Source organism: Balaenoptera acutorostrata, chromosome 19 (genome assembly GCF_949987535.1).
Source record: "Balaenoptera acutorostrata chromosome 19, mBalAcu1.1, whole genome shotgun sequence".
NCBI classification, from domain to species: domain Eukaryota; kingdom Metazoa; phylum Chordata; class Mammalia; order Artiodactyla; family Balaenopteridae; genus Balaenoptera; species Balaenoptera acutorostrata.
Genome location: NC_080082.1, coordinates 31,597,666 through 31,622,194, shown reverse-complemented (window position 1 = coordinate 31,622,194; position 24,529 = coordinate 31,597,666). Strand labels below are relative to the sequence as shown.

General features: G+C 36.9%; 1 protein-coding gene across 1 annotated transcript in view; it reads left to right on the top strand.

The window, feature by feature from the left end:
* RBL2 (RB transcriptional corepressor like 2) overlaps nt 1-24,529 on the top strand; it is a 51,089-nt gene that overhangs the window by 21,014 nt on the left and 5,546 nt on the right. Inside the window, exons 9-21 of the mRNA XM_007167600.2 lie at nt 1,015-1,181; nt 3,335-3,444; nt 4,159-4,262; nt 5,355-5,492; nt 7,282-7,446; nt 7,965-8,076; nt 10,649-10,918; nt 11,118-11,398; nt 11,499-11,675; nt 16,722-16,793; nt 17,538-17,643; nt 18,607-18,812; nt 19,430-19,594. Of these exons, the coding sequence (XP_007167662.2) occupies nt 1,015-1,181; nt 3,335-3,444; nt 4,159-4,262; nt 5,355-5,492; nt 7,282-7,446; nt 7,965-8,076; nt 10,649-10,918; nt 11,118-11,398; nt 11,499-11,675; nt 16,722-16,793; nt 17,538-17,643; nt 18,607-18,812; nt 19,430-19,594 (2,073 nt within the window). The remainder of the gene's footprint in view (nt 1-1,014; nt 1,182-3,334; nt 3,445-4,158; nt 4,263-5,354; nt 5,493-7,281; nt 7,447-7,964; nt 8,077-10,648; nt 10,919-11,117; nt 11,399-11,498; nt 11,676-16,721; nt 16,794-17,537; nt 17,644-18,606; nt 18,813-19,429; nt 19,595-24,529) is intronic.

Sequence of the window (24,529 nt, the reverse complement as noted above, 5' to 3'; positions counted from 1 at the left end):
GACCAGGGCTTGAACCCATGTCCCCTGCATTGGCAGGCGGATTCTTAACCATTGTGCCACCAGGGCAGTCCAAATTTGATTATTTAGATGAGCTTTTGTTAAATCATGGATTTCATTTGGGCCAGATTTATTCTCAGCTTTCTTTTGTCAGTCTTTGAGTAATTACAAAAATAGCAGTAGATGGGAATGGTGAAATTCTGTTTGTCAGAGATAGCCTTAATATTTTCATGCTTATTTTTGTCTTCAAGCTTAAGTTTTTTTTTTTTTTTTAATTAATAACTACTTTATTTATTTAGTTTTGGCTGTGTTGGGTCTTCGTTTCTGTGCTAGGGCCTTCTCTAGTTGTGGCGAGCGGGGGCCACTCCTCATCGCGGTGCGCAGGCCTCTCACTATCGCGGCCTCTCTTGTTGCGGAGCACAGGCTCCAGACGCGCAGGCTCAGTAGTTGTGGCTCACGGGCCTAGTTGCTCCGCGGCATGTGGGATCCTCCCAGACCAGGGCTCGAACCCGTGTCCCCTGCATTAGCAGGCAGATTCTCAACCACTGCGCCACCAGGGAAGCCCCAAGCTTAAGTTTTGAAGGAGGAGTAATAGGGAACTATGCCTTATCTTAAACATTTAACCTTTTTTTAAATTTTTACTTCTTTTTTTTGGCTGTGCCACCCAGTGTGGTTGGTGGGATCTTAGTTCCCTGACCAGGGATTGAAACTGGGCCCTCGGCAGTGAAAGTGTGGAGTCCTAACCACTGGACCGCCGGGGAATTCCCATAAACATTTAACTTTTAAGAGACAAACTTCTTAGTTGGCTAAAGTGCAGATTGTCCTTTCACACAATTTCACATGGATAGTGGTGGCTCTTGGTGGTGTAACGTTTAAATTCCAAGAATGGTGACAGAAATCACTAATATTTATTGATAATATAAAGTTCTGATTAGCTTGAAATTCCCATTCATGAAGTAACTGAAAGTAATTTAGGTCTTTTTGACCTAAAATAATGTTCTTTTTCCTCCTCTGTAGTCTAAAGCACTTAGGATCTCTACCCCACTTACTGGTGTGAGGTACATTAAGGGTAACAGCCCTTGTGTGACTCCAGTTTCCACAGCTACACATAGCTTGAGTCGTCTTCACACCATGCTCACAGGCCTCAGGAATGCACCAAGTGAGAAACTGGAACAGATTCTAAGGTTAGTTTGAGCCCTTCTTGCCTTCTAAGATTTGGTTGTTGACTGTTTTCCAATTTTCTATTTTAATTTTTCACCCAATGTGCCTTAATTCACCCATTGATAATTTTATATCAATTGCATGCTCAGTTCTGTTGTTAGTCCTTAGAGGACATAGCAATATAAAACATATGAATAGAAAATGACCCTTTTTTTCTCAGTATCTTAGTCTTCTTGGGCTGCTATAACAGAATATGGTAGACTGCTTATAAACAACAGAAATAAATTTCTCACAGTTCTAGAGGCTGGAAGTCCAAGATCAAGGTGCTAACAGATTCAGTGTCTGGTGAGGACTGCTTCCTGGTTCATAGATAGCTGACTTTTGCTGTGTCCTCATGTAGCAGAAGGAGGCAAAGGAACTCTCTAGGGTCTCCTTTATAAGGGCTCTAATTCCATTCATGAGGACTCCGCCCTCATGACCTAATCCCTCCCAAACCCACCTCCATACACCATCACATTGGGGATTAGATTTCAACATATGAATTTGGGGCAGGGGGTAAGGAGGGGGGCAACACAAACATTCAGTCCATAGCTCTCAGATTTTTTTTAACATAGTTCAGGAGATAGTAACTGTAGAATAAAGCACCAAACTATCTATTGCCAGTTGTTCTCTCTTAAGATTTCAGGGAAGCGGGGGATCTGTAAAGATGGGTGTTTGTCAAAGGGCTTCAGGAAGAGGATTGGACCTGAGCAAATTTCTGAAGGGTTGGTCAGATTTGAAAAGATAGCCAGTTAGATTCATAACCAATGTAAAACCACTGTAACTTTCTAAGTTTTATGAAACACCCTTAGCCTGAAAAGGAAGTCAACTACCTTTAGTTCCTTTGATCCGTCTGATACTAGTAGGAATATCAGGGAGCGTTAGTGAAAAACACAATAGACTGAATTTCATTACCTGTGCATAATGTTTGGTAAATTTATTTGACAAAATTACCTCCAAGACTGCTCCTGTTCCTAAAAATTTATGATTTAATGATGTAGACTCTATAGGAGCCAATTTGATTTCTGGTGGTATGGTGTAAGAAAGCCCTGTATAAACATACAGTAATTTCCCACTCATAGCTAGACTCATTAAATACCAAGGGTGACTAATTTTCCTGTACATTTTCATGAAGTCTACTTTATTCATAAACTTGATTGTGATTGACACCCAACAGGGTTTGTCTGTATGGCCTCTTCCTAAGTCATATTTCTCAGATGGACCTTGTCTACCTAGAATTCAGAAGCATTTTATAAATACATTTTAGAAGCCTGTCTTAACTGTTATGTCTTCCAGATCTCTTTACAGTCTCTAACTAGGAGTAGCAGCTTCTTTAATCTTAAATAACCATTAGTGGAGTTAAATATTGCCAGTAGATACTAGGTAAAACCAAAGGGTCCTGTTTTTGTAACCTGTGTGTACGTTCATAAATAAAATTCTGCTTGCATATGATATTCAGTAGCCATCTCTACCAGGATTATAATTGATTATATTTCCTTTATAATTTTCTAAACATGCTGCATTTTTACAGAGAATATTTATGTTTATGATCGAGATAAAGACATAGTTGTTACAAAAGCCCACGTGGTGATCATCTGTATTATGCTTCTGCATTGAACATATATTGCCTTTCTAGCAAAAAAAAAAAAAAAAAATCAATGAAATAAACTTCATTTTAGAGGAAAAAATGTAGAATGCCAGTAATGATTTATATAAGTTTGTTGTAGTATAGATCATATACCCCTTCATTCCATTTTCTTCTAGGAGTTCTTAATAAGAGTTGTACTGCCCTCTAGGGAAACAGTTGAGGGCAATTTTGTTTGTCATCAGTGATTGCAGATGTGTAGGCTAGGTGGGTCACGCACATCAAATAGGCACCGGTCAAAGTTGCTAAACTTAACTGCAGTAAAAGGTACAGCTCCATGAAAGAAATATTTTTTCATTCAAATGGTAATACTAACACCTTTGATAAGGAATTATGGGATCTCCTGGATTAATAGGGAAGTGTATAGTTTCTGTTTGAAGTATTTTATATTTACAGGTTAAAATTACTCTGAAATTACAGAGTTGTAAATAGTTTATCACTTTGTGACTTGACAAAACCTTTAAATCAGATAATTTCTTCTTATTTTTTTAGGACGTGTTCCAGAGATCCAACCCAGGCTATAGCCAACAGATTGAAAGAAATGTATGAAATATATTCTCAGCATTCCCAGCCAGATGAGGATATCAGTAATTGTGCTAAAGGTAAGGCTTAATATTATCTATATTGTTCTCATCTTTGAAATTTAACTACATGCATTCCTTTCTTGGAAACCGGGTCAGAAATATGAAGAAAAAATTTGACTTTAGACTGAGGGCCAGAATATGGATGTCCAACTTTTCTGTCAACCAACTGATTTCTGAGCCATTCTCAATAAGAGAGAAATTTTAGACTGATAATCTTTATTATGTTGGACTTCTGGCACTTTAAAAAAATCTTTGGTTTTCATTTGTAGACTGGATTTTCAGTATAGAGCTATAGTGATTCTTCAAAATGTTAAGAACAAGGACAGAATATAATAGTTGTTACATGCCCAGACCCACTGGAGTTATTTGATGTCATGAAGTATGAATACCAAGTAGGAGTGGAATAATAAACCAATTACATACCTCTTAGCATAGAGCTGCTCTATTCAAAATACAAAAAAAAAAAAAAGTGTGAATCTTGATGGAATGCTATTGCAGTTTTTATGTGCAAATTTCATTTCACAATTTTAGAAAATTTCAGTGTTACCATGAAGAAGAAATTAAGGAATCTTAGGGATAATTGAAATAGCAACTGTAGGAAGTGCGTGTATATGAAGTGTTGGGTTGGTTTTTAAATTTTATTCTGCGGTAGGGGATGGGGGATGGACCCTCATTTTCCACAGTATTTATGTTCTTTGCATGTGATTTTTGTGTTTTCTATTATTTATGCAGAAATTGCCAGCAAACATTTTCGTTTTGCAGAGATGCTTTACTATAAAGTATTAGAATCTGTTATTGAGCAGGAACAAAAAAGACTGGGAGACATGGATTTATCTGTGAGTAAATAGCTAATGTACTGAGCACCACAATAAAATGTAGTTTCCTTTCAGCCCCACCCACCAAAAAAAAAGCCATTATTGAAAAAATAATATATGGCTTTGAGGGAATAAGATTGGCATCTAAGGAAACTTGTGTTCTGAGTCCTCTTACCTCCAGTCCCCCGCTTAGTGTTTCTCATTGCAGCAGTTTCTGTGGGTAGTAAGACTCTGTAGTCAAGGATTAAAACATTCAGACTTAACCTTAATTGAGGTTTTTAAATAACATAGAGTTTTAATTCAAGCCATGTATAGAATAAATTGAGTATTGACTATATAGGAATTTAACATAAATATTCAACCATTGATCTTTGGCTAAGATAATTTTTCTAGATTGTACAAGTGATATTACTTTTAATGACATCAATAAAAATAATTTTTTTAAATTAATTTTTAAATAACATTTTAGAGAAAATTGTAAAATTGACAAATAATTGTTCTAACTCCTTGTAACTATTTACACTTATCTTATTCTATATAAAAATATGGCTGTGTATACAATGGAATGTTACTGAGCCATAAAATAGAGTGAAATTCTGCCATTTGCAGCAACATGGATGGACCTAGAGAATATTATGCTTAGTGAAATAAATCAAACAGAGAAAGAAAAATACAGTATGATATCACTTACATATGGAATCTAAAAAATATGCGAAACAGAAACAGGCTCACATATATAGAAAACAAACTTGGGTTATCAAAGGGGAGAGGGAAGGGGGAAGGGGCAAATTAGGCGTATGGGATTAACAGATACTAACTACTATGTATAAAAATAGATAAGCAACAAGGATATATTGTATAGCACAGTCAATTATAGGCATTATCTTGTAATAACTTTATTTAGAGTATAATCTGCAGAAATACTGAATCACTAGGCTGTATACCTGAAACTAATATAATATTGTGAATCAATTGTACTTCAATAAAAATAGTATATGGCTATATATGGATGTAGGAATTTAAAAGGCTGTTTTAGGACAATTTTTTTATTTTGAAAACATACAGAAGGGTATATAAAGGTTTCTAAATGTTAAAGCTTTGTTTTTTTAATAGGGCATTCTGGAACAAGATGCATTCCACAGATCGCTCTTGGCCTGCTGCCTTGAGGTCGTCACTTTTTCTTATAAGCCTCCTGGGAATTTTCCATGTATTACTGAAATATTTGATGTACCACTTTATCATTTTTACAAGGTATTTTTAAAAATCTGAAACTGATGAGGAAATTATAGATGAGATCCACTTCCTGTGGTTAGCCATCTAATTAATTTTAATATATGAGTACATTTCTTCTATTTTTAATTACATATTTAATAATTTCCACTCTAAATGGGGAGCAGAGAAGAAATAGGAGTCTTAAGAACTATATATATTCTTTCAATGTATTATATAAACCTATTTTGTGTAAAAGTTTCATATAATTCCTCCTTTTATCTGGTAAAGTCTTTTAGAATACTTTCATTTTATGAGCTAAGGAGGTTTTAGAAAAGTAGCAAACACATCACTCGCTAATCGTGATAGCAACCTTCTTTTTTTAAAAAAAATATTGACTTATTTATTTGGCTGTGTCGGGTCTTAGTTGCGACATGCGGGATCTTCGTTGCGGCATGCGAGATCTTTCATTGAGGCGTGCAGGCTCAGTAGTTGTGGTGCACAGGCTTAGTTGCCCTGTGGCACGTGGGATCTTAGTTCCCCGACCAGGGATCGAACCTGTGTCCCATGCATTGGAAGGCAGATTCTTAACCACTGGACCACCAGGGAAATCCCCACAACCTTCTTTTTTATTTTATGAAAATTAAATGAAAGTGTCTTTCAAAAAAAAAAAAACAACTTCTTTTCACATGTTATATAGAGGCACAGAGTTATAGCATTGATTTGGTTTCCCTCTTTTTTTTTTATTTTAAAGAATTCTTTTTTTTTTTAATTAATTAATTTATTTATGGCTGTGTTGGGTCTTCGTTTCTGTGCGAGGGCTTTCCCTAGTTGCGACAAGCGGGGGCCACTCTTCATCGCAGTGTGCGAGGCTCTCACTATTGCGGCCTCTCTCGTTGCGGAGCACAGGCTCCAGACGCGCAGGCTCAGTAGTTGTGGCTCACGGGCCTAGTTGCTCCGCGGCATGTGGGATCTTCCCAGACCAGGGCTCGAACCCGTGTCCCCTGCATTGGCAGGCAGATTCTCAACCACTGCGCCACCAGGGAAGCCCTGGTTTCCCTCTTAATATTGATTTAGTGTATGGATTTAATTCTCCTACATTAGTCAAAACTAATTTTTATAGTGGCATAGACTGAATGTTCAGAGTTTTTAAATGTGAAATTTTGGGACTTCCCTGGTGGCGTAGCGGTTAAGAATCTGCCTGCGAATGCAGGGGACACGGGTTCGAGCCCTGGTCCGGGAAGATCCCACCTGCCGCAGAGCAGCTAAGCCCACGAGCCACAACTACTGAGCCCATGTGCCACATCTACTGAAGCCCGTGCGCCTAGAGCCCGTGCAACAATAGACGCCACCGCAATGAGAAGCCCGCACGCCACAGTGAAGAGTAACCCCTGCTCACTGCAACCAGAGAAAGCCCATGTGCAGCAACAAAGACCCAATGCAGCCAAAAAGAATAATAATAAATAAATAAATTTATAAAAAAATAAATATGAAGTTTTGAGTAATGTTTCTTAATCTCAATAGACAAGGCATGTTTTTTAAAGATTTTTGAAATTTTTAATTTAAAGATTTTTGAAATGTATCACTATCCAAAGATTTTATATAATTCATACATGCAGTTTAAATAATTATTTATAAAGATAGTGAAAGGAAGAGCAGCTGTTTCAAAATAGTATTATTCTTTAAACTTGTAATTTTTGATAAATTGACTTGTTTCTATAAATATGTAAAAAAAACTTAAGTTTACCGATTTTGCTTTTGCACTTGAACAATTTTTTTTGTTAAAAAATTATTATTACTAAGCAAACCAAGACATTTTAAAAAATTTCAGGTGATAGAAGTATTCATTAGAGCAGAAGATGGCCTTTGTAGAGAAGTGGTAAAACACCTTAATCAGATTGAAGAACAGATCTTGGATCATTTGGCGTGGAAACCAGAGTCTCCACTATGGGACAGAATTAGAGACAATGAAAACAGAGTTCCTACATGCGAAGAGGTTTGTGAAAAGATGTTAACCTCTTTCTATGATAAAAGTATATCAATATCTAGTCTATTCATAATTCTCTTTCACCGACCACAGTTAAACTTAGCATCTTCCTCATGAGTATGGGAGGGTAATAGCTGGGTTTAATTTGGTACAATCACCCCTATATCTAAGAGGAACCAAGAGTCAGAAATAATTTGTGACTGCCCCAGGGTTTCAGTGACAGAGTAAGAATTCAGTGTTCTTTCTTGATTTTCTAATCAGGTTTCTATACCTTAAAATGGTTGTCTAATTCTCCAAATCAGTAATGAAGGTTAATTTATATTTAGTATCCAATTATTAGGTTTGAATTTTTTAAGCCTGCCAGAATTTTTTTTAACTTCAGTATGAAAGTGGAAAAGACAGGGGATTTTATTTAGGTGGCATAACTGATGAGCCAAGATAGTTTTCTTTTGCCTTAGATTATTATTATATTTCTAATTACAATACTTTTTTGAATAATGGCATCCTGTGTAAACATTCCCTAATAGGTCATGCCACCTCAGAACCTGGAAAGAGCGGATGAAATTTGTATTGCTGGCTCCCCTTTGACTCCCAGAAGGGTGAGTGAAGTTCGTGCTGATGCTGGAGGACTTGGAAGAAGTAAGTTTAAAATATTAAGGGAAGTATTTTGGGGCCTAGCATCTGGAGATTTAAATTCCATCTAAAACTACAAGTGAAGTTAGTAGGATGTATATAGAAGAAAATATTCTGTGCATTATAGTACCACATGGATCACTTTAATGCTTTTGAAAAATATTAAAGAACACAGGAAAATGCGTTGAAAAGTCAATTGTCTTTTAAAATAGAATGCTGTATATTAATGTGATTCCTCTTTTTTAAGTGTATTTTTTTCTATAAGCATGCAAAAGGGCTGACATGGAAAAACCAAACTATTAATGATTATTGTTGGGTAATAGAATTCTAGGTGATTTCTGTAAATTTTTTAAGATGAATATGTATTACTTTTAAAATCGAAAGAAACAGAAAAATCTTCTTAAAGGTAGAGTGTATGATCTAATTAGGTACAGATGAGCCATTGAGTTAAGAGGACTGAATGGCCTGAGCATGTTCAGCCTTTTTTTTTTTTTTTGTAGCTGCGCCTTGCAGCTTATGGGATCATAGTTCCCTGACCAGGGACTGAACCCTGGCCCTGGAAGTGAAAGCACCAAGTCCTAACCACTGGACTGCCAGGGAATTCCCAAGCATGTTCAGCTTTGACTCCTGTCAGTTGAGCAGTGCTACCCTGGTTAATACAACAGCATTGCTGGCCCTGAGGTACAGAAAAGGGAAGTTTTGCTTTTCATCTGGTTACATTTTAGGCAGTTCTTTATAACATCTGCCAGGTGCAACGTTTAAGTTTACATACTTCAGATAAAACTACTTTTTAAAAAAGCAATTCTGTAAATCCAGAGAGTTCTAAATCCTTGGATTCCATTAGAAGGATATTCTTGTTTCTAGATCAACTTTTTAATGTAATTGATAAGCACTGGCTATAGAAGAAAGATCAGTTTTAAAATGAGGAATCACTCTGTGTCAGTGCATACTCAATGAATAGGGATGATCTATATGAAAACTTACTCATTTTTGAAAGAGGAGGCATAATGGCTTAATGGTTTATTTTTCTGCTTATTATCCACTCAGACCCATAGATCTGATAGCTGGTCTTCCTCAGTCCTATTTCTGTAGAGTTTTTCCTTCCCTAATCAATGGATTAGGACTTGACTTTAAACTTCATTTTTTTGTACTTATCACTTCTCCATTTTCATGAGGTCTTTTAATATTTTACGAGATAATGATCATAATTTGAAACACTTTTTTTTTTTTTGGCCGTGCCACGCGGTATGTGGGATCCTAGTTCCCCAGCCAGGGATCAAACCTGTGTCCCCTGCGTTGGAAGCGTGGAGTCTTAACCACTGGACCACTAGGGAAGTCCTTGAAACACTTTTTAAAAAATTTTATTGAAGTATAGTTGATTTACAATGTTGTGTTAATTTCTGCTGTATAGCAAAGTGACTCAGTTATACATATTCTTTTTCATAATGGTTTATCACAGGATATTGAATATAGTTCCCTGTGCTATACAATAGGACCTTGTTGTTTATCCAGAGATAAGGATCATAATTAATGTATTCTTCCTAACTCTGCAGCTTTGTTCCAAATATAAATCTAGTACATTTATTTGCTTTTGTATCACCAGGAAATTATAATGTTAAGCCACAGTCTGTCAGAACTACTCCTGTCAGTCCTCTTATGAACTCCCTACATAGATTTTAATATTTAAAACCCAGTGATGTGCAGTTTTTACAGCTGGACATGGAAGAGGGAAAGGGATGCCTCTCAAAAATTCATACAGCGGTGTGAATACTTAACTATAATGGTTAGCAGAGTTTCTGTGTGGGATGTTGAAAAAGCTTTGGAAAAGATGGTGGTGGTGTTTGCACAGCACTGTGAATGCAGTGCCGCTGAGCTGTACACTTAACAGCGGGTGAAATGCCAAGTCCTATGCTATACGTATTTTACCACAATTTTAGAAAGCTAGTAATATACCCAGAACCACTGAATTGTACAATTTAAGTGGGTGAAATATGTGTGAATTATATCTCAGTAAAGTTGTTTAAAAAAAAAATAAACTAAGCTTAATTGAATCCAAAACATGTATGTCCATTCTTGCTAAAGAACCAAATTGAATTTTAGTAACTTTCTACATGTAAAAAATGGCAAAGATGAAAATGCATAAAACAGGGGGTAAATGCTCCCAGATAACACATAGTAATACCAAATCCATCAAGTCTTCTTATCAAGTAGTATCTTTACAGTGAAATCACATCTTACATGAGTGTTCTGTAGAAATTGAATATGGTAGAAAATTATTTAAATTGCCCCTCAGTCCTCAGGACCCTGTGGTAGTAGAGGGCAAAGTCTAGTTTGATTTAGCAGAAGGTGGAGTGAAGAAGGGAACACTGTGAGACACATAGAGAAAAATCCTTTAAATTGTGCTCTTAATAGTATTCAGTTGAATTTTCATTCATTGAATGTAGCTATGACGTGACTCCTGTAATTTTTGTTTTTTGATTATATACTATTTCAAACACTAATTAGTTGTGAACATCACTTCTAGGATGGAAGTCAGATCTGTCTCCTTGAGTTAAATGATTTTTTTTTTTAACCCTAGGCATAACGTCTCCAACCACATTATACGATAGGTACAGTTCTCCAACAGCCAGCTCTACCAGAAGGCGGCTATTTGTTGAGAATGATAGCCCCACTGATGGAGGGACACCTGGCCGCATCCCCCCACAGCCTCTAGTCAATGCTGTCCCTGTGCAGAATGTGTCTGGGGAGGCTGTTTCTGTCACACCAGTTCCTGGACAGACTTTGGTCACCATGGCAACAGCCACTGTCACAGCCAACAATGGACAAACAGTGACTATTCCTGTACAAGGTAAGGAAGGCAGAGTTGAATATTGCATTCCTTCTCTGTGGCACTTATTAGAAAGTTACTCGAGATTTGGCTGGAATGATGATATGAGAGAAGAGTGGGGGAAAGGGGTTGGGAGGGGAAATAATTGAAATCCTCTGCCTGGAGAATCTTATAGTATCAGCATTTTCTTCATGCTTTTTTTCTCTGAAACAAATTTTAGGCATTGCCAATGAAAATGGAGGAATAACATTCTTTCCAGTCCAAGTCAATGTTGGGGGGCAGGCACAAGCTGTGACTGGTTCCATCCAGCCCCTCAGTGCTCAGGCCCTGGCTGGAAGCTTAAGCTCTCAACAGGTGACAGGAACGACCTTGCAAGTCCCTGGTCAGGTGGCCATTCAACAGATTTCCCCAGGTGGACAACAGCAGAAACAAGGCCTGCCTTTAACCAGCAGCAACATTAGACCCAGGAAGACCAGCTCTTTATCGCTTTTCTTTAGAAAGGTAATTTTTCTAAAGAAAAATGTACCCTTACCAGTTCTAGAGCTTGGGAAATTCAAGAGTTAGATAAACAAAGTTTGAGATATTTTTGTTTATCTACTAGGTTTATCACTTAGCAGGTGTCCGTCTTCGGGACCTTTGTGCTAAATTGGATATTTCAGATGAACTGAGGAAAAAAATCTGGACCTGCTTTGAATTCTCCATAATTCAGTGTCCTGAACTTATGATGGACAGACATCTGGACCAGTTGTTAATGTGTGCCATTTATGTGATGGCAAAGGTGAGTACCATTAGGAATTTAAAGGAAAAAGTAAAGCTGCTACTTCCTTACTCTCAGAACACTTTTAACAGCTTTATTGAGATAAAATTCACTCATTTAAAATGCACAGCTCAGTGGATTTTAGTACATTCATAGATACGTGTGACAATTACCACAGTCAGTTTTGGAATATGATATTCCATTGTATGAATATATGATATTTTGTTTACCATTCATCAGTAATGGACATTTAGATTATTTCTGCTTTGGGGCTATTAAAAATAACGCTGCTATGAATATTTGTATACAAGTTTCTACGTGGACATCTTTTCATTTTGCTTCTGTATATACCTTGGAGTGGATTGCTGGGTCATATGGTAAACTCTGTGTTTAACTATTTGAGTCATTGCACCGTTTTAAATTTCCACTGATAGTATATGAAGGTCTTTATTTCTCCACATTCTCATCAACACTTTTTATTATCTGACTTTGTTTTTAAAAATAATTTATTGAGGCGAAACTCCCATAACATTACCCATTTTAAAACAAACGTTTCAAGTTTTAAAATTGGTAACTTTTTTCTTCTTTTTCAAGGTTTGTTTGGCTAGTCTAAATCCCTTGGAATTCTTTATGAATTTGTCAATTCTGACTTCCTGTCACAAAAATGTCAGGTGGGGTTCAGATAGAGATTATGTTGAATCTGTAGATCAATTTGGGGAATACTGCTATCTTAACCATATTTCACTTTCTGATCAATGAACGTTTGGGACCTATGCTTTTCTTTATGGGTAGTTTATTGATGGATGATTCTTTTTCTTGTTATGAGTCTATTCAGATTGTCTGTTTCTTCTAGAATCAGTTTTGGTAGTGTATGTCTTCCTAGGAATTTGTCTGTTTCCTCTGGGCTTTCTAATTTGTTGGCACACAATTGTTCATAATATTCCTTTTAGTTCTTTTTATTCTTTGTCAGTAGTAATTTAACAATCTCTCTTTTTAACTTGGTCAGTGTTGCTGAAGGTTTATCAATTTTGTTGATTTTGTCAAAGATCGAGATTTTGGTTTCATTTATTATTATATGCTCTAATCTTTATTATTCCCTTCTTTTTGCTTGCTTTAGGCTTAGTTTTGGGTTTTTTTGTTTTGTTTTGTTTTGTTTTTCCTGGCTGTGCCACACAGCTGGTGGGATCTTAGTTCCCTGATCAGGGATCGAACCCAGGCCCTTGGCAGTGAAATTGCCGAGTCCTAACCCCTGGACTGCCAGGGAATTCCCTAGGCTTAGTTTTTGCTCTTCTTTTTTCAGTGTCTTAAGATGAATGGTTAGGTAATTAATCTTTCTTCTTTTTTACTATTGGCATTTAAGAGCTATAAATTTCCCTCTAAGCACTGCTTTAGCTGCATCTCATAAGTTATGGTATGTTGTGTCTTCATTTTCATTCATCTCAAAGTGTTTTCTAATTTCTCTTTTGATTTGACTTACTGGTTATCTAGGTGTGTTAATTTCAACATATTTGTGAGTTTCCCAAGTTTCTGTTAATGATTTCTAGTTTTAATCCATTGTGGTCAAAAAACACACTTTGGGGCTTCCCTGGTGGCGCAGTGGTTGAGAATCTGCCTGCCAGTGCAGGGGACACGGGTTCGAGCCCTGGTCTGGGAAGATCCCACATGCCGCGGAGCAACTGGGCCCGTGAGCCACAACTACTGAGCCTGCGCGTCTGGAGCCTGTGCTCTGCAACAAGAGAGGCCGTGATAGTGAGAGGCCCGCGCATCGCGATGAAGAGTGGCCCCCGCTTGCCGCAACTAGAGAAAGCCCTCGCTCAGAAACAAAGACCCAACACAGCCAAAAATAAATAATAAATAAATAATAAATAAATTAAAATAAAGAAAGAAAGAAAGAAAAAAAAACACACTTTGTATTAATCACTTCAATCCTTTCAAATTTATTGAAGTTTCGTAGCCTAGCAAAAATGGAGAATGTTCAATGTGCACTTGAGAAGAATGTATATTCTGTTGTTGGGTGGAGTGTTCTATAGATGTCTGTAAGGTTTTTTAGTGTTTTTTATAGTGTTAAAGTCTTCTGTTTCTTTGTTGATCTTCTATCTAGTATCCATCCATTATTGAAAGTGGGGTATTGAACTCTCTAAATATTATTATTGAATTGCCTATTTCTCCCTTCATTTCTGTCAGTTTTTACTTCATATATTTTGGTACTCTGTTATTAGGTGCATGTGTGTTTTTAATTGTTGTACCTGTCTGATGGATTGACCCTTCATCATTATGAAATGTCCCTTTTTATCTCTAGTAACTTTTATTTTTTGTTTTAAAGTCTGTTTTGTAGTGTGATATTTGTATAGCCACCCAGCTTTCTTAGGGTTGCTGTTTGCATGATATACCTTCTTTCCATCATTTTCTTTCATATCTGTTTGTTTTAATGTAAAGTGTGTCTCATATACGGAGTATAGTTGGATCTCTTTTTTATCTAGTCTGACAATTTCTGCCTTTGATTTTGTTGTTTAATCCATTCATGTTTAACATTATTGTTGTAACTGGATTTACATTTGTCATTTTCCTTTTTGTTTTTTATATATGTCTCATGTCTTTCAGATACTCTCTTCCTCCTTTACTGCTTTCATTTTCACGTGCATTCATGGCATTTTAATTTCAGTGATGACTTTTTAACTTTTTTTTTCGTAGTGGTTTCTTTGGGGCTTAACCATATACTTTTTTTTTTTTTTTGCTCTATCTCCCCCCTTTTTTTGCCCCATCTTTATTGATATATAGTTGACATATCACATTGTGTAAGTATAAAATGTACAGTGTGATGATTTGATACACGTATATATTGCATTATGATTACCACCCAGCTACTTTTTCTTGGTAGTAAGAATATTTAAGATCAACTCTCTTAGCAACTCTCAAGTATACAATTCAGTTTGTTAACTATAGTCATCATGCTGCAAATTAGTTCCCCAAAATTTATTCATCTTATAACTGGAAATCTGTACCCTTCAATCAGCATCTCCCCACTTCCTCCAACCCCCACATATACATCTTTACTTATGAAAACCAGCTTCAAATTTATACTAACTGAATTCCAGTGAGATATAGAAGTGTTACTTCTATGTAACTGTTTCCTTTTTGTTATAGTGTGGTAGTATTGTTATACATATTTATCCATAAATGTTATAAATTCAAAAACACATTGTTATTATTTAATATTTTTATGACTTTTAAAGGAGCTGAGAGAAGAAAGGAGTGCAAGTATTTATTTATAGCTTTTATCATATTAACCTTATTTACCATTTACTTATTTACCTTATTTCTCTCTTGGTTCCTGGGGATTTGAGTTGTCATCTGGAGTCATTTCTTTAGCCTAGAATAGCTTTCCTCCTAATCTCCTCCTTTGTGCTGTTTTTGGCAAATATATATATCACGTTTCTTCATGTATGTATGTTTTATACAATTTTTAAAAAATCAGTTGAGAAGAAATATGCATTTTATACTGTCTTTCCAGTTACATAACGATCTTTACCATTGCTCTTTGTTTTTTCACGTGTATTTGAATTACTGTGTGGGGTCACTTAACTTCTATTTTTTAATTTAATTTAATTTATTTATTTAATCTATTTATTTGGCTGTGTTGGGTCTTCGTTGCTGTGCGTGGGCTTTCTCTAGTTGCGGCGAGCGGGGGCTGCTTTTCATTGCAGTGCATGGGCTTCTCACCGCGGTGGCTTCTCTTGTTGTGGAGCACAGGGTCTAGGCGTGTGGGCTCAGTAGTTGTGGTGCATGGGCTTAGTTGCTCCGCAGCATGTGGAATCTTCCCGGACCAGGGCTTGAACCCGTGTCCCCTGCATTGGCAGGTGGATTCTTTTTATTTTTATTTTTTTGGCTGTGTTGGGTCTTCGTTTCTGTGTGAGGGCTTTCTCTAGTTGCGGCAAGTGGGGGCCACTCCTCATCACGGTGCACGGGCCTCTCACCATCGTGGCCTCTCTTGTTGCGGAGCATAGGCTCCAGACGCGCAGGCTCAGCAATTGCGGCTCACGGGCCCAGCTACTCCGCGGCATGCGGGATCTTCCCAGACCAGGGCTTGAACCCGTGTCCCCTGCACTGGCAGGCAGATTCTCAACCACTGCACCACCAGGGAAGCCCCTGGCAGGTGGATTCTTAACCACTGCGCCACCAGGGAAGTCCTGGGGTCACTTACTTTTAGTATGAAGAACTTTCCTTCATATTTTCATGTAAGATGGTTCTGCTAGCAGCATATTTTCTTTCTTAATGTTTATGTGAGATTGTATTTATTTCACTTTCATTTATGAAAGATAACTTTGTTGGATACTGGATTCTTAGTTTTTACTTTGTCCATCGTCTCATAGCCTCCATAGTTTCTAATGAGAAGTTTTCTGTTACGTTATCAGAGTTTCCTAGTAAGCAAAAAGTTGCTTTTCTCTTGATGCTTCCAAGATATTCTCCCTTTCTTTGGCATTCAGCTTTTTTACTATATGTCTTGGTATGGAGCTCTTTGCATTTGTCCTACTTGGAATTTGTTAAAATTCGTGGATATGTAGATTGTTTTTAAAATAAATTTGGGAATGTTTCAGCCTTTATTTCTTTGAACATTTCTTTCAGCTTCTCTCCCTCCCTTCCTTCTGGTACTCCCACACTCTCTTGGTGTGCCACATTTCTCTGAAGCTCTGTTCATTTTTCCTCATTCTTTTTTTTTTCTCTGTTCTTTGGATTGCACAACTCCATCTTCAGGTTTGCTATATGTTTTTTGCCGTTCAAATCTAGTCTTTCATTCCTCTGATGAATTTTTTGTTACTATAATTTTTTATTCTAGGTCTTGGCTCAAATACCATTTATTCCCTCTGTTGTTACTGAATTTTAGTAGATTTTCTTGAATATATATTTCTTCATTTGTTATATGCCTTTTAGGGCCATTTCCAGAGGCTTTAAATGATTGTCTTTTAATATAATTTTCACCAGTTTCACTGGGGAGCAGGTTCACGGACCATCTCATAGTATTATGCTGGAAGTCAAATTGTCTCTCAGAGTACTCTTATTCTTTGCCAGGTCACAAAAGAAGACAAGTCCTTCCAGAATATTATGCGTTGCTATAGGACTCAGCCACAGGCCCGGAGCCAGGTAACTTACTACATTTTCTCTCATGGTTGAAAATAAAGATCACAAAGTCTTTGAGGCATACAAAAAAAGTTAACTACAGTTGATTCTGTGGCCTTTTCTCCAGGATAAAAAACTAAGATTCTACTTTAAGGGAAGTCTTTATTTTAATCTTATTTAATTATTGACAGACAGCAACACATCTTGATTAACAGACAGCTACACATCTTGATTAGTTTAAGTTCTCTTTTCGCCAAAAGGTAATGACGTGAAATAATTGATTCCTTTTTAATTCAGATAATCACAAGATAGATGTAAATTAGGAAACTGTTTGGATTCTGTGTCACCTTGAATTCAGTCTGGTTTAGGAAACATAATGCTGTACATTTAACCAAAACAGCATTAAGTGACATTTTAAAACTCATTTTACCTTTAATGCTATTCATTTGTTTCAAGAGGTAGGTAGGTATGTGAGATCTTTGTATTGATATTTGACTTAGAATGACTTGATTTTACAATTGGATATTATTACTGCTCTGTAGTACTGTAGGCAGTACTTGGAAGTTGAAGCCTGACAGGCCCTGATGTAAATCCTGTATCTGTTATTTAATAGATATGTAACCTTGGCTGCATTTATTAACCTCCCCTGAGCAGGAAAACTATTACTATATGGAGTTGTGAGAATTAAATAACATGTCAAAGTCACATAGTCCAGGATGTGCTCAATAAATAACTCGTTTCTGTTCCCTTCTCATGACCTGTCTAAAGGTATATAGAAGTGTTTTGATAAAAGGGAAAAGGAAAAGAAGAAATTCTGGCAGCAGTGATAGCAGAAGCCATCAGAATTCTCCAACAGAACTAAACAAAGACAGAAGTAAGTGGGATCTTTATGAACTTAAAAAATGAAATTAAGAGCTTCTCTTATTTTTCAGGCCTAGGACTAAGGATTAATAAATTACTGTTGTAGAAACTATGAAAATATTTTATTGGCAAAAGATTTGTTGGACAATAAACCAAATTCTAAATTTAGTCACAGAGCTGTTTGTCCTTTATCCCATGGCTTTGAGGCACATTGTGCATAACATTTTTCTCTAGAGGGATTAGCGAAGGATGGAGAAGGCAGGCATTTGTTGACTTGAGTTTGAGAAAAATGTGGCGTGTCAACAGAAACCATGCTATGGAAACACCATCTTGAATTGTTGGTTTATACCACTTAATGCAGGGCTCAGGTCCTAGAAAGCTTGGTGTAAATTAAAACTACTCAGTAAGCCCTTGCTACATTAATAGCAAGGTAGTACAGTTAGTATTTTTTTTTAATTAATTAATTAATTTCTTTTTGGCTGTGCTGGGTCTTCGTTGCTGCGCGTGGGCTTTCTCTAGTTGCCGCGAGCTGGGGCTACACTTCGCTGCGGTGCATGGGCTTCTCATTGCGGTGGCTTCTCTTGTTGCGGAGCACGGGCTCTAGGCACGTGGGCTTCAGTAGTTGTGGTGCGTGGGCTCAGTAGTTATGGCTTGCGGGATCTAGAGCGCAGGCTCAGTAGTTGTGGCGCATGGGCTTAGTTGCTCCGCGGCATGTGGCATCTTCCTGGACCAGGGCTTGAACCCTTGTCCCCTGCATTGGCAGGCGGATTCTTAACCACTGCGTCACCAGGGAAGCCCTAAAGTTAGTATCTAATATCTTATCTGTGCTTTGCTCCTTGGTATGAAGAATGAGTGCCCATTTGCTGCTATTCAGTAAGTAGAGCAGGTAGCCGTTCACCCTTACTGAATTTTCTTTTTAAAAGCAATCTGCAGTAGCAGTCTTCCTGTTTAACACTTTTTGTTCCACCGGTTATAGCCAGTAGAGACTCCAGTCCTGTCATGAGGTCAAGCAGCACCTTGCCAGTTCCACAGCCTAGCAGTGCCCCTCCTACACCTACTCGTCTCACAGGTGCCAACAGTGATGTGGAAGAGGAGGAGAGGGGAGACCTTATTCAGTTCTACAACAACATCTACATAAAACAAATTAAAACATTTGCCATGAAGTACTCACAGGCAAATGCAGTAAGTTTGATGAGGATTATTTCACACTTTTTTCACTTGTGAGGAATGAGGAATCACTTATGTTTGAGCTGCTTCTGTGTAAACTAGTTTTACAAATAATTCTTTTTGTTAAGTAAGACTAAGGAAGTCTCTAAGAGAAATAATGTGCATAACCAACATAATTTCTGCTGTTGTGAAGCATTAAACAAGAATAAGATGATATTTGGATTCCCTACAAAGTATAGTAATATGAGACAGATTGCATAGGTTCAAATTATCCAAAACTTACCAGTTGTGGTGACCCTGCAAGTTATTTAACTCCCTCTGTACCTTGTTTCCTCATATATAAAATGGGACTAGAAGTAGTAGTCCCATAGGGCTGTTGTGAGGATTAAATGACATCATGTATTTAAAATGCTTAAAACAGTGACTGGCACAAAGAAAGCACTTAGATGTTTGCTATTTGTATGGTTTTCTTTAGGTTTAATTTTTGCCGCTAATACATCACTATCTACCATTCATAAAGCTACTGGTTTATGATACCTCTTCACTCTTTCAATAAAAATAACCATTTTCAAAAAAAAGCACCTGGTTAGAAATTTCGTTTACCTTTCTTAGAAATTTTTTTTGTTAAACAGATGGATGCTCCTCCACTCTCTCCCTATCCGTTTGTAAGAACAGGCTCTCCTCGCCGAATACAGTTGTCTCAAAATCATCCTGTGTACATATCCCCGCATAAAAATGAAGCAATGCTTTCTCCTCGAGAAAAGATTTTCTACTACTTCAGCAACAGTCCTTCAAAGGTGAGCCTAATATAAATCTTGTCCTTTACTAACCCCAAAATGCTTAGGATTCTAGAAACAGGGTTGTTGGGAAACCCTCAGTACTCACACGAATGATGGGATCTGTCAAGGAAGAGTGACCAGTAAGTCCCAAAGCAGCAAAAAACAAGGGTTTGGGGGGAGAACTTTAGAGCTGGAAATAGGGTAAGGGATCTGGATTTTCATTCCTCCCTTTTCCTATTTGTATGTTTGAATATTCCGCTATAAATCTGGAATTTTATTTTTTTATTCCATTTGTAAAACTTTAAAATTCCAAATTTCTGTTAGGGAAGGAAAATTTGGATCCCTTAACTGATTTACTAAGTGCCTCCTTCTGGGAGAGGAAGTGTCTCTGTCCTCTGGATTCTTAGTCTAAGGGGAGAAATGGGCATTTTGGACACTTGGACAGTGTCACATTAGCACAGATTTAAGTGGTAGCATCTGCCTCAGTCTGCAATGGGGAGGGAAGCTTGAGTGAAGCCTTAATGGATGAAAAGTTAGCAGATGGCTGAGGGGTGGAAGGAAGGGCATCCAGGATGAAGCAGATAAGGGAAGGGAAACAAAGTTCTTGAGGCAGTAAGCCTAGATCCCTAGGAATCATATGCTATGTTAAGGAGTGCACCTGCATCTTAAAGGTCCTTAAGTGACATTTGTATTTATAAAGATTGCTTAGGAAAAACATATATAACACATGGTCTAGACTCTCAAAAAAGTGCCAATATCATGAAGAGGTAGATGATGGATAGGTGTAGGGAGAGTACTGATCTAGAGTAAAGGAGACTAAAGAGACATGACAACCAAATGCAAGGCATGATGATCTTTGATTGGATCCTGCATAGAAAAGCACAGCTATAAAGGACATTTGGGGGACAAGTGGGAAAATTGAATATTGACTTTAACATTAATGTTTATCTTTAAATTTCTGTTAAACGTCTTTGGTATTGATGATGGTACTAGATTATATAGGAGAATATGTTTTTAAAGTATTCAGAGATGAAATGCCCCAGTGTCCACAACTTACTTTCAAATGGTTCAGCTAAAAAGAAAATTATATAGAGAACAAATGTGGTAAAATGTTAACGATAGATAAATGGGTGTTCAGTGAACTATTCTAACTTTTCTGTAGGCTTGAAATCTTTTGGGGGAAAAAAAAAGTTGGGGGAAACAAGTAAAAATGATAGCAGCAAAAATCTATTAGGAAAAGTTTTTCCATTATATTTTCTACAATAGTAACAAAGTATCACATGCCTTGGAATAAATTGATCCTGTGTAGAAAACTTATTTAACTTGAATAAGAGATTTTTTAAAAACTGGAATAAATGAAGATATACTAATGTTTTTCAAGAGGAAGACCAAATATTAAAAAGATACAGTTTCCTCCAGCCATTACATAGGTTTAATCTAATTCCAATGATAACCCAGTGGAATTGTGAAAGCTGGAAATATAAATCTGCAGTAGACCTGAAAGGCAATTTTAGTTGGTGGAAACGGCTCTGATGCTCCTCTATTAGCAGATTTTCATCCTATACCAAATAAATCCAAATGGATTAAAAAGTTAAATGGAAAAAATGAATTGGAGTAAGAATATTCAATTCAAAAGGCCAAAAGAAGAAGATAGCAAACAAATAGCAACTAAATATAAATGGTCTACCTGAAGCTGGAGTGAACCTAGTATTGCTAGAGTGGAGTGAGGGAGGAGAGGCTTGTAGAATATGAGGTTAAAGTGTCAGTGGAGACTGGACAGGGAAGGAATAGTGGAGTACACTGTAATGATTGTCATTTGTTCCGAGATGGGAAGCAATTGTAGGGTTTTGAATGGAAGAGTGAGAATCTGACTTACATTTTAAAAGAATCTCTGGGACTTCCTTGATGGTCCATTGGGTAAGACTCCGCACTTCCAATGCAGGGGGCCCAGGTTTGATCTCTAGTTGAGGAACTAAATCCCACATGCACGCCGCAACTAAGAAGCCCACATGCCGCAACTAAGAAGCCTGCATGCTGCAACTAAGAGTCCGCGTGCCGCAGCAAAGATCCTGTGTGCTGCAACTAAGATCTGGTGCAGCCAAAATAAATAAATATTTTAAAAAATAATCATCATCATCTCTGGGGAATTCCCTGGTGGTCCAATGGTTAGGACTCAGCACTTTCACTGCTGTGGGTCTGGGTTCAGTCCCTGGTCAGGGAACTAAGATCCCGCAATCCTCGAGGTGCAGCCCAAAAAAAAAAAATTGGCACTTCTGCTACAATTGTCAGTGAATCTCTTCCAAATGCACATCTTTGGATTTAAAATAAATAAATAAATTTTAAAAAAGAAAAAGAAAAAGAATCTCTGGCTGCTGTGTTGAGAATAAATTAGTAGGGAGGCCAGTTAGGAAGCCAGTGCAGTAATCCGGAGTGGTTCTCCCTGCTCCCTGATAGTTAGAACATATGGCCTAGCCTTCCAGTACTGAATGTGCTGCAGAGGCCTTTGTGGTTTGGTCTCCTCAGTGGATTGTTCCTCTGGCTGAGGCTTTAATGTATGCATTCAAACAGTTCAAAAATAATTTAATAGGATTTCCAATGAAAAGCTGTTTCCCTTTTCTCACTGTCGCTCAGACCTACGGTTACCCTCTTCACGTGGAGCCAGGTTGTTTCCAAGTTTTGCTAGTCCGAGCAGTGCTGGAATGACCCTTCATGAGTCATTTCACAAATAGATGAATGTATCTGTAATAAACTAATCACTGGAGATTCTGGATAACTGGAGACATAACTTCATAATTCTAATAAATATTCCTGTGTCCCTTTCGATAGAGATTATAGCAATTTACACTTCAACTGGTTTTTCAGGGTGCTTATTACCCTATACAATCACCAGTATGCATTAGCAAACTTTTGAGTACGTTTGCCAGTCTGATGAACGAAAAGTGTTATTTCAGTACGCCATGCATTTCACTTTGAGGGAGGTTGAACATTGTTCAGTGAGTTTGGTATTAATATTTTCTGTTCTGTGAACTTTTTATAAATATTCTTTATTTGTCTCCTCTGAAAAAAAAAAAAAATAAATAAATAAATATAAATGGTCTAAATATGCCAATTAAAATGCAGAAATTGTAAGACTGGACAAAAAAGGAAGACCTAACTGTTTTACTGCTTATAAGTAACCCACTTTAAATATAGACAGAAATAGTTTAAAGGAAAAGGATGATAACCCAAATGCCCCATTAACTGATGAACAGATAAATCTATATCCATACAAGGGAATATTACTCCAATAAAAAGGAAGTTCTGATACATGCTACAACTAGGATGGACCTTGAAAACATTGTTAAGTGAAAGAAGCCAGTCACAAAAGGACAAATATTGTACTTCGGTTTCTATGAAATGTCCAGAATGGGCAAATTTACAGAAGCAGAAAGTAGACTAGTGATCCCCTGAAGGGAATGGAGGGTTTCAGCTAATGGATCAAGTTTCTTTCTGGGATGATGAAAGAGTCCTAAAATTCAATGTGGTGATGGTTGCACAGCTCTGGGAACACACTAAAAGCTATGGATTTGTATACTTCAAATGGTTGAATTATATGGTATGTAAATTATATCACAATACAGCTGTTTTTAAAGAGAAAAAGGATGGACAAAGTTAAACTCTGCTAACACTAATCAAAAGAAAGCTGGAGTGACTACATTAATATCATTAATATTGGTATCTGAAAGCAGATTTCAGAGCAGAGAATGTTATCAACGATAGAGAAGGTCATTTCCTAATTATAGAGAGGACATACAGTCTTAAATAGAAAAAAATCATTTACAGTCAAGAGATTTCAAGGTAATTGCTAGAACAAGTAGACAAAGAAAAATCAGTAAGGATATTAAAGACGTAAACATTATCAACCAAACTGACTAACTGACATTAATAGAATACTCCAACAGCATCAAGTTCACATGTGACATTTACCAAGATAGACCCACTGTGGACCATAAAACAAGTCTCAGTAAATTTTAAAGGATTTAAATAATGTATTTTCTCTGACCACAAGATAATTAAATCAGAAATCAATAACAGAAAGATATCAGGAAGACCCCCAAATTTTTGGAACCTAAACTGCATAATCTCTAAGAGTTAAAGAAGAAATAAAAGAGAAATTGGAAAATATTTCGAACCAAATGAAAATGAAAACAACATATCAAAATTTGTGAGATGCCATGAAAGCAGTGCTAAGAGGGAAATTTATAGCACTAAATATTAGAAAGGAAGGTCTCAAATTAGTGACCTAAGATTTCACCCTTAGGCAACTAGAAAAAGCAGGAATCAATGAAATAGCTGAAAAATAAAGAAAATTAAGGTCATTAAAAGCTAGGAGTTTTGTGTAGATTTTAAAAATTGATACATCTCTGTGCAGATTAATTGGGAAAGAAAAAGAAATGACACATTACCAATACCAGAAATGAGAGATTCAGTACCGGTCCTACAGACATTAAAAGTATAATGAAGGATAAAAAACTTTCTGCCAAGAAATGCGATAATGCAGATGAAATGGACAAATTCCTTGAAAGTCAAAATTTCCAAAATACACTCAAGAAGAAGTAGTCTCAGTAGAATTATATCTATTAAACAAACTGAATCTATAGTTTAAAAACTATAGGCCCAGATGGCTTCACTGGTAAATTCTACCAAATATTTAAGGAAGAAATAAAGCCAATTCTATACAAACCCTCTAAAAGTAAAGATATATCATCTCAGTAGTTGAAGAAAAAACATTTGACAAAATCCAACATTCATTCATGATAAAAACTCAGAGGGAACTTCCTCAACCTGATAAAGAATGTATACAAAAAAAACTCTACAGCTAACCTCATACTTAATGCTGAAAGATTGAACGCCCTGCCTCGAAAATCAAGAATAAGGCAAGGGGGGCTTCCCTGGTGGCACAGTGGTTAAGAA